This window comes from Antrostomus carolinensis, unplaced genomic scaffold (genome assembly GCF_000700745.2).
Source record: "Antrostomus carolinensis isolate BGI_N321 unplaced genomic scaffold, ASM70074v2 scaffold10440, whole genome shotgun sequence".
In the NCBI taxonomy this organism is placed as follows: Eukaryota; Metazoa; Chordata; class Aves; order Caprimulgiformes; family Caprimulgidae; genus Antrostomus; species Antrostomus carolinensis.
The window spans coordinates 4,668-14,483 of record NW_010286448.1 but is presented as its reverse complement, the minus strand read 5'-3'; the positions used below and the strand labels follow the sequence as shown (position 1 = coordinate 14,483).

General features: G+C 50.0%; 1 protein-coding gene across 1 annotated transcript in view; it reads left to right on the top strand.

Annotated features, from left to right (window-relative positions):
* Positions 1 to 9,528, top strand: part of LOC104526892 (inositol-trisphosphate 3-kinase B) — a gene marked incomplete at its 5' end in the record, with an annotated part of 14,551 nt that extends 5,023 nt beyond the window's left edge. The window contains 3 exons of the mRNA XM_010170506.1: positions 4,518 to 4,619; positions 6,424 to 6,495; positions 9,194 to 9,528. Coding sequence (XP_010168808.1) covers positions 4,518 to 4,619; positions 6,424 to 6,495; positions 9,194 to 9,409 — 390 coding nt within the window. The remainder of the gene's footprint in view (positions 1 to 4,517; positions 4,620 to 6,423; positions 6,496 to 9,193) is intronic.
* Between the last annotated feature and the right edge of the window lie 288 nt (positions 9,529 to 9,816).

Here is a 9,816-nt window from a genome sequence, read left to right as displayed (position 1 = left end):
GGAATTAAAGGTAACATCACGCTCGAGCTAAGGTTTCATTGCATCCCTGGGCATGGTGTTGGCTTGGCAGCCAAGGGGAGTTCAGTCAAGTTGTGCCTGCAGTAATTCAAGCTTTGAGCACTGCTGGGGGCCCAGGCTGTTGCTCAGGGCAGCTGGTCACCCTTAGCAGAAATGATGGCTGTTTTCTACGTATCTTGGTTGGAGGAGTCTTTCTCTTGATCACAGACTGTTTTTCTCCCCTCTGAGTCGGGCGGGATCCTCTGAGAATACCTGTCTGGGTCTCTCTGGCCTTAAACTCCTGCACCTTTCCTGACCAGAGATGGTGGTGTCAAAATGATAGAATTCAAACAAATGAAGCCACTCCCTGAAAAGCCTTTACACCAAATTTTGCAGATTTTCCTGGTAGCATTCCCCTTGACCTCACCAGTCAATTGGCAACCAAATGCAGTTGTTAGACCACAGGAGGATCAGCAGGAGCAGGTCACTCGGAGCCACTGCTTCTGATTACCCATGTACCAAACCACCAGTGGGAAGGGACCTCTGTGCCGCTGTGTGGGATGAAGTCCCTGAGCTGTGGGAAGCCCCACAGAGCACATTATGCACAGGGAGGAGGGCACCTTCTTAGTTCAACTGTTTCAGGGACAACAGAGGACATTGCATTTGTCCCAAACACTCTCAGAAACCCAAGGAGCAGCCCTTGGGCTGAACCCTTTCAAGAGTTTTCTTACATGGCAATGTGAGGCATCCCTGCCTGCGATGCCACCAGTCATGCTCCCCTCCAGCAGCTTTCTGCGGTGCTTACATTGGGTGAGGGCACTTGCCTGCTCCTGCAGCTCTTCCACGATTCCACCAGCTCTCCCAAAGTCCCTTTTCTGCTGCGGGCACCCGTGAGCACGCTGTGAGCAGCTCTGGCTCAGGACAACCCTTTGCCTAGTTCCCATTGCTGTTGTTTTGCTGGTGGTTATTATAAAACTGAAGCTATATTAAAAAAAAAAATAAAGGAGTGGGCCAGCTGGGACCAAAGCTCCCATGCACTGTTTCTTCTCCATGTTTTCTTGCTATAATCAGGAATATCTGTCTATTTATAGACCAACATGATATATCCTTGGCCTTCAATGGTGCTGTTCAGCCTGTGATCTGGGGATGTTTAGGGGGCTTTATGGCAAAAACAGGTCATACATGAACCACTTGAAATTAAAAATGTAAAAAAAACCCAAACAAAAAAAACCCCAAACCCAAATCATATTCCTACACAGGCCAAAAAACTCTGTAGAGAGAAATAAAAGCCATAAAGGAGTGATGAGAGCTGCACCTCTGTTTTAGCTGACCACAAGTGACCTGCTGTGCAATGCAAGTAGTGAATTTTTTTTCAAAGAGGTGAGGCAGCCCTTTAATTGTAAAATGCTGAGAAGAGCTGGCCTCCAGGAGTAATCCTGCTGCTGCTGCTAGGGGCTGACTAATTTGATCAAGGCTCTAATTACTGTAATTCTCCTTAAATCCCTCATCTTCTGGATTATTTTCCCTTAAGCTAAAGCATTAACAGTTCACACTAGTTCCCAGCTGGCTTTTTTTCCAGCAGGGCTGTAGAGCTGCTTGTGCTGTGCCTTCTCCCTGTATTTGCCCTGTTTCTGGGATTGAGTCTCCACATTAGGGGAAGAGCCTTTGGTGCCCTGAGCTGCTACTGAGCCCTCAAAGGAAATTTCAGGAAAATAGTATCTAATGACAAGACTCCCCATGTTTTCTTCCCTGCTGCAGATGCTTCCCTGGGAAGAGCAGGGGTGAATCTGTCCTGCCCCTTGCTCACGGTTGGAGGCTGACATAGGAAAGCACCTTGCTGTGCAAGGGAAGGGCAGGATTTGGCCCTGAGTGTATGGGCTGGAAGGGGGCACAGGGGCAGGAGAGGAGCAGAGGTAGCCTTTGGGACAGTGTGGGCAGGTGAGTTGAACAGGCAGCTCAGGGTTGGGAATGAGGATGGGGACCTGTTCCTGGCTGACCTTGCTTTCTGAGGTGGTCTTGAGGATCAGGTTCTTCCTCTTTAAATGGAAACTTTCCTCTGCAAAAGGAGATAATGACACTCATCTAACTTTCCAGAGTACCTTGAAACTGTTGGAAACAGTAGCTATTATTAAAACTACTATACTAAAAGTAATACAAGTGTTCCCTGGTGACCCAGCTGAAGCTTACTGGAGCTCATTGCAAGAAGTGTCACTCCTGAGCTCCTTCTCTGGTCTGAGTCACTCACTGTTGCTTGCAGCAGGGCCACAGTGGGGCAGGATGGGTTGGGATGTTTGCAGGGTCCCAGAACATGCCCTGAAAGCCCTCACCTGACTTTCCCAAGATGGACAGCTCATGAGCCCCATCTGAGGCTGGACACAGTGCTGGAGGGAGAGCCAGCTGACCTGAACCCTTCCCCAGTGACACCAGTGCAAACTGGAATTGCTGTTGGGGCGGAGGTTGCCATAGCCCTTATCAGCCCCCCTCACATTTCTGCTGTGTGGAAGCCAACCCCCTTGGGGCTTGGACACCTGTAAATGTCATGGCAGTTGTCAGCCCCACAGCAGCAGCATCTGGCTGGGCAAGGAAACCGCAGGAGGTGGGTAATGATGGGAGCAGCACTATGGATAGGCTGTTTGGCTTTCCTGAAGCCTAGATTGCCTTATCTGAAAGACCATCTGTGATTTTCATTTATTTTTAGGAGCACTTAGAAGTCCATCTCCTTTCTTGGATGCTTTGTGGAAAGTTTTGCTCTTTACATGTGAAATTAGTGCTGTGGCACTTCTCCAAATTGATATCTATCATTCCCCAGGGAGAGGGTGGGTTGATTTCTGAACTGCCACGTCAGGGCTCACGTGACGGATGTATAGCGGTGTAGTGCCCTTCCCCATGTGTCATGTATGTGCCACCAGAGTATCCCTGGTGAGGCCTCCTGCCTGCACCATCGCAGCCTGCTACCTCACGAGATGCAGCCGAAAGCACAGAGCCTGGCTCTGCTTGGTCCATCAGCAGGATGGCTGCTACAGCAGGGAGGTCTTCAGCGAGAAGGTTGTCCCTGGCCCCTGCTGATGCATGCTGTGCCAGCTCTTAGCCTTGCTTTTATACCCTGTGGCACCATGGAGGTCAGGCTGGGTCCAGGGTGGTTTGAAGTTGGGTGCATTTGCTGAAAAGTTTTTCTTGGAGACTAAGACCTTCCACTTGTTGCTTTTGTTACTGCCTTTGTTAACACTTGCACAAAACTCAGGTTGGAAGTGTCCTGTGTGATTCATCCCAAACTGTGCATCAGGTATGGGTTTGGTGCCAGGTTTGCCTTGCCCAACTCTTTGCAGCCTAGGTGCTTTACCTTCCCCCAAACTGGACTGACAACCATGCCTACAACCAGCCTTCTGTCCAGGGGGATGCACATGGCACCATCCCGGGGCACTTCCTTGGATGGGTCTCAAAAGTCCTGCCAGGGCTCATAAATCTCCAGAGCAGGTGATTTCATTGTGCTGTCTTCCTTCCCCAGCCACTGCTCTGCTTCTTCATCCTTACTTCATCTTCTCCAGGCCACAGGATGTCTTTTTGGCCTCTGTCCCTTTGTTCTATTGTGTGCAAACGAGCTGTCCGGAGCGGTGGGATGAAGCTCACCAAGTGGAGCTGTGAGCACAAGCACGTGTGGTTTAAAATAGCCCCTGTATCCAGGAAGCGAGCTCTGCCTGACCGGCCTGCGGCTGCTCTGGACAATGAAACACGTTGATCTAAAAATCAGAGCCCCAGCAGGACCAGGACAATGAGGAGCAACCTACAAAGCTGTCCGCTGCAGCAGACCAAGCCACACCATCCCTGCAGCAGGCCCAGCACAGATGTGCTTCTGGGGAAGAGGCAGAGGAGAGGATAAGACTGCTCACTGCATCTCGGTGCCAGGCTCCTGCCTTTGAGGGTTTGCTGTCTGTGGGCTATTGAAGGACTAGCAAGGCAAGGCAGCCATGGGGCTTGCTCCTTCCCTTCATCTCCTTGCTGCAGTGGTTCATGGAGGACCTCATGTGGAGGGGGTTTTGTACCTGCTCCTGAAATGTCTCTGTCTACACTCAGTTTTGTCCTTCTGTGGTCATGCTCTGCTCTCCTCCTCGAGCAGAGGTGCAGCCCAAGGCTGGTGGCAGTGCCTGTGCTCAGCCACAGCAGCAATGGGAAGCCATCTGGGCACAGGGTGACCAGAAACAGATGGGCTCCAGCCTCTGCTGGCAGCGAGTGCCAGATCCATGAGAGGTATCTTGCCCATATTGTCAGTGACCTTGGAGAGCGTGTGATGATGGAGATTTGCCATTTGCATTAGGGGGCAATGCCACAGAGCGGTGGGATGATTTGGGATGTGCAGAGCAGAGAGCTGCTGCCTCTGCTCACCCCTCCTCCATAGACAGGTCCTTAAGCTGCCAAAAAGGCTGATTGCATCCTGCTCAGGAACATGCATGGGTGCTGAAAGACCAGTCCTGCCCCAGCTCCCTCCTTCCCCATCCTGCTCACCACTCTCCCCTCTTCTCCAGAAAGAGGATGGCACTGTGAATCGGGATTTCAAGAAGACACGGACAAAGGAACAAGTCATGGAGGCCTTCAGGGAGTTCACCAGAGGAAACCGCAATGTTTTGGTGAGTGGGGGATTACTGGGGGGCTGCCTGGAGAGGGCTCCTGTGGAGGTTGGCCTCGGCTCATCATCAGCTGCCTGTCCACAGGAGATGCAGCCTGAGCAATCTCTCTTAAAAAAGCATGAAAAATGGTAAAAACCCCCACCACCCTGGCACAGGGATGAGGGGAGAGCAGCAGATGCCTTTGCTGCAGTGAGAGCACTGCTTGGGCCAGTTCTGAGTGTGCTGGGGATGCTCAAGGGTTGGCCCCAAAACCTGCTGCAGAGGCACAGCCATGCTCTTTCCCCTCATCTCTGGGCCTAATGGCAGCCTCTGAGCCTGCTCTTTACCCCCATATGTGATGGCAGGAGCTTCCACCCTGGCAGAGTGGGCTGTCCTGCGCCTGGTCTTGCAGGGCGGGTGGCCAAGGCATCCCCCTGCCTGCACCAGGCATCCTTTGCATGGGCAAGCCACGGGCAGCATTTCCCAAGCTTCTCTATGTTGCCAGGAGAATAAGAGATTTAACTGTAAACAATTTACACCGACTGTGTCAAATATCCTATTTGACAAAGCACTCCCATTTTAAGCTGTGCTATATAAAGCCTACAGACGCAAGGCTCCAGCTGGAGTGGCCCTTGGCGCTGCCTCCTTCAAACCGGCGTGTTTGCTTTGACAAGAGTTACCCAGGGATTATTCCTGCATCTGAAAATGAAGTTGCCTGTCTGCGTTTTATCAGAAATCACAGATTTGCCTCGATTGGAAAAGACCTTTAAGATCATGGAGTCCAATCATGAACCTCACACTGACAAGTCCCTGACTAAACCATGTCCCTCAGCACTGTGTCTACACGACTCTTAAATCCCTCAAGGGATGGGGACTCCACCACTGCCCTGGGCAACCCCTTCCAATGCCCGAGAGCACTTTCAGTAAAGAAATCCTTCCTAATATCCAACCTAAACTGCCCTTGGTGCAACCTGAGGCCATTTCCTCTTGTCTTAAACTTAAGACATTCACACCTTCATGCCCTGGCTCTGCATGGGGCTCCTCGGCCAAACCTTTGCAATACAGCCACACCCACATCTCCCCATGCAGTCCAAGTGTGAAAATTTCAGTGTGTTATAGTTCCCAGATACCTGCTGTGCATGTTCCTGTGCTTAGTCCTTCTATCTAAACCTCTAAATCAAATTATCCAAGGGGCCCCCTGAGAACATTTAGTGCCTTCCAGAAATTTGCAGGGATGGTCGAACAGGCATGTGGGACTTTACCTGTGTGCTGACTTGCACGAAAGCCCTTCCACCTACGGTACCAATTTTGCAGATGTGCTGATACAGAGTTACAGAAGTGTCTCAAGGTGCTTGACTGACTGAGTGATAAAATGACAGGTGTGTTGAGGGGTTGACCTATTAAAAACAGTGCAGGTGAGAGAAAAGAGCAGCCTGGCTGTGCATGCACAGCAGCAGCTGCTGAATTAGGTGTTCCCTCCTCAGGAGCACTGTGGATGCAGTGGGAAAAGTCAGCAGAAAATACCAGTATAGCAAAAGCAAATGCTCTCCCTAAGTTTTGGAAGCCACAGGAGCTCACAGGATGCCTTAGAGGCCAAAAGGATAAGTGGATCCCAAAAAAGAGGGGACACCTTCCCAGGGGATAGGTCTGGGGGAGGATGCTGAGCGCAGAGTGGCTGAGGGACACCTCTGGCATCTCTCCATGCAAACGTGGTATCATGGAGAGGACGCTGGGAGGGGTGACTTTCCTGTCTGCCCCATGCAGCAGTTTTATGTAGGCTTCCTGCAGTGCTGATGGCTTGTGTTTTGTTCTTTTGTAATTCCAGAACAGTTACCTTAACCGATTGAAGGGCATCCGTGCTACCCTGGAGACATCCCCGTTCTTCAAGTGCCATGAGGTAATACTCCTGTTTAGACAGATCTGGCTGGAAATGCAAAGAGTTTCCTCTCAGCTTGTCTAAGGAGAGAAGAGGAGTCAAAGTCAGAGGCTGTAATTTCTACAATTTTGAATGTATTCTTATATCCATATTTTCCTACCCCTGGTTATCTATTACTTACATGGAAATACAACTGATAACTGATGCAACGTTCATGCATCTGACATGGGCTCAAACCTACTGAAAGTCAGGGTTCATACAGATTAGAAGTGATCTAGGAGGAATTCAAACTGCTTATGGGTTTACATGACTGGGAAAAATCCTTAGTGTAAAAGTGTAGGGGTTTTCTGGAGAGGAATGCCTGTCTCGATGCGCGTCAAGTATCGTTTGGCTGCCAGTTGTTCCATGTGATCAAACAAGGCTTCAACGTAGACATAAATTGCAGATATCTCAAAACTGCCTTTGCTGAGCTGGTTGGGGCACCATGGTAAGGACTATTCCCTTGGAAAGACTTTTCTTCAGAAACGAGTGTCCACAAAATCAGCATTTTTCTACAGTGCAAATTCAGTTCTGATGGGATAACAAAGAGGAAGCACTACATTTTTTGGCTGTTTCAACAGGAATCGGAATGCTCCATAATTTAATTAAATAATTTTATAGATGTAGCATTGGCAAAGAGTATTTGCTATTGCATCTGCTTAGCAAAACATGATAGCATGTGTCCTTGGCCCATGTTGCCCATGGGCAAAAGAGCCTCATAGGAGCCCTCCACTCACAAGGAGCTGGAACCACAGCTCCAAGAGCCCACTGTCCCTCAGCCGGAGCCACGTGAGCCACCTCTGCCCTGCCTGCACATGGAGGGTCCTCCTGGGAGCTCGAGGCAGATGGGGCTATGCCTCCTGACACAGTACCTGTAAGGCAATTGGAAGGGAAATGTTGAAACTGAGGGTTTCAGGTCAGTTCAACATGGGAAACAAAATGCTCCCTGAAACCAAGTGCCAGGGTTTCGTTTGAAAACAGAAACAAAACAGCCTTTCAAGGAGGTTTTGAAAGGAGTTTCCATTCCTTAAAAATTAAAAAGCAGCAGCTTTGACTTTCTGTCCCACTTTGAGATGAAGCGCAGCAGCAGATCTGCCAAGCTCTTTGTGTCCCTCCGCGGGGCCCTCGCTGGACAAGGCTCCTCCAGGAGCTGCAGGAGAATTTGGCGACCCAGGACAGGCAAGCGAAGAACATCAACAAAAGGCTTTTCCTTAAAGTTAAAATGCTCTGTCCTGGCCAAGAGAGGACTATAAGAGCTTAGAAGGAGAAGAGCTAAAGATAAGCATTTCTGGGAAATAATAGATATCTCTGGACCTTGGACGTTTTCCCAATGCACTGGAGGAGGAAGTCTCAAAAATGTAAATTCATAATAGCTTTTGCAAGCAGTACATGCTTGCTGTTCAAAACCCTTGCCTAAAGGCAAACCTCCAACTAAACCTTGCTGATAGCACGGGCCTGGGAGTCCCTGGTAATACTGGGTGCTGCTGTTTTGGAGGGCTGACACCAGCTGGATGCCCCTAGTGCTGCACTCCTCCCTGTGTCTGCATAACTTATGGGGTCCTCCGGGCTCTCAGCACACTGTGTCCTGTCTGCTAACAGCCATTTCACTCTGGTCACCAAGGTCCCTATCTGTGATACAAGGACAAGTGAGTTTGTAATCCAGCAATTAACGCACATCAGATGTAATTTGGAATGCAGTCTTCATTTGGGATGGCTCTGAAGCACACCCATTGGTGCTCTTCTGTAGTACTATGTGCTAAAATCTTCTGACTGGAGATTCAGCAGAAGAGCACGATGGTGACTGGCCTGACACCAATACGTGTTCCCCAAGCACTGGAAAGCCTGTCTGGGACTGCGAGCTGGGACAGGCCAGGGGCTGAGCTGGAGGTACCCACCTGCTGAGCCTCTCTCTCTGCGCCATGGGTGGTGAGCATTGGGCTTGTGGGGTCTCATCCTGCTGCAACAGGCCTTGAGAATGCTGCTGTCAGAAGCGATGTGCTTCACCTTCCCAAATGCACCTGTAGGTTTCCCCAGGCTGATACTTGCTGCAGGATTTTCCCAAAGGCCAATCAAGATATGAAAGAGCCCCTCAAAGTAGATGCAGCTGAGTGAACTCATGGAAAAGGAAATACATGTACATGTACCTCTGTAACTTACATCCCCAGGGCGCTGTGAAAGCCAGGAGGATATTCTAGGGGGAATCTGGGTGCAATTGGATGGTGTGTCAGGCAGGAGACAGCATATTGCAAGTAACTTGTACTTGGATTGTACCCATCCCTGTGGTGATGTCTGCAGGGCTGGTGAGCGTGAATAGCGTGAGCCGGTCACAAAGAACCGGCCTCGGAAAAACTCCACTTCTGAAGGCTGAGACAATTCATCTCATTCCTTCCCTGGGGACCTTGACTCAGTTTCCAAAATGACATCTTTATATCTTATGCCCATGTTTTTCTGATCTTCTCATTCTGCCACAAGCTGGGATTTGTATGAGTAAGTCAGCTTGTCTGAATACCTGATTTGCATGTGCAGACACAGTCAGCAACACACAGAGCTTGCTTTTGCTCATGCAAAAATCTCAGCATCCTCTCTTGCAAATGCAGCCTGAGATAAGGTGACTGAAAGCCCCAAAGCTGGCTGAGAATGAGCAACAGGAGCACCTCTAACTGATCTCTCCACTCCACAGGTAATCGGGAGCTCCCTCCTCTTCATTCATGACAAGAAGGAACAGGCCAAAGTCTGGATGATTGACTTCGGGAAAACCACCCCGCTGCCGGAGGGACAAGTTCTCCAGCACAACGTGCCCTGGGTGGAAGGGAACAGAGAGGACGGCTACCTCTGGGGGCTGGACAACCTCATTCAGATCCTGACAGAGTTGTCCCAGAGTGAAGACTTGCATTAAAGCCACGTGTCCGACTCTGCCACTACCCCCAACCTGTCCCCGACTGACTCTTCTGAACTGCACTACAAGACACTTTCCAGCCCTTGCCCTTCCCGTTTGAAAGCTATACTCTCCCTATTTAATGTGTTTTTGTTGTGGTTTTTTTAGGTTGTCTTGATTTTGAAGTTGTTTTTTTTTCCTCTCCATGTAAATAGCGAGCTAACCTGCCAGAACAAAAGCTGAACGTGAAACCTTGGCTTTGCAGAGCCGGTGGGAGTGCGTGGCTGTGCCGGCCGGGAGCAGCCCAGCAGGGGTTGCTTAAGGCACTTTTGTCTCTTGTACAGCCTGATTTTAAGAGGGCTGGTGGACGAAGGAGCCTCTCCCTGCACTGAGATGAGTAGATTTATCCTGAAAACACTCAGTGGCCA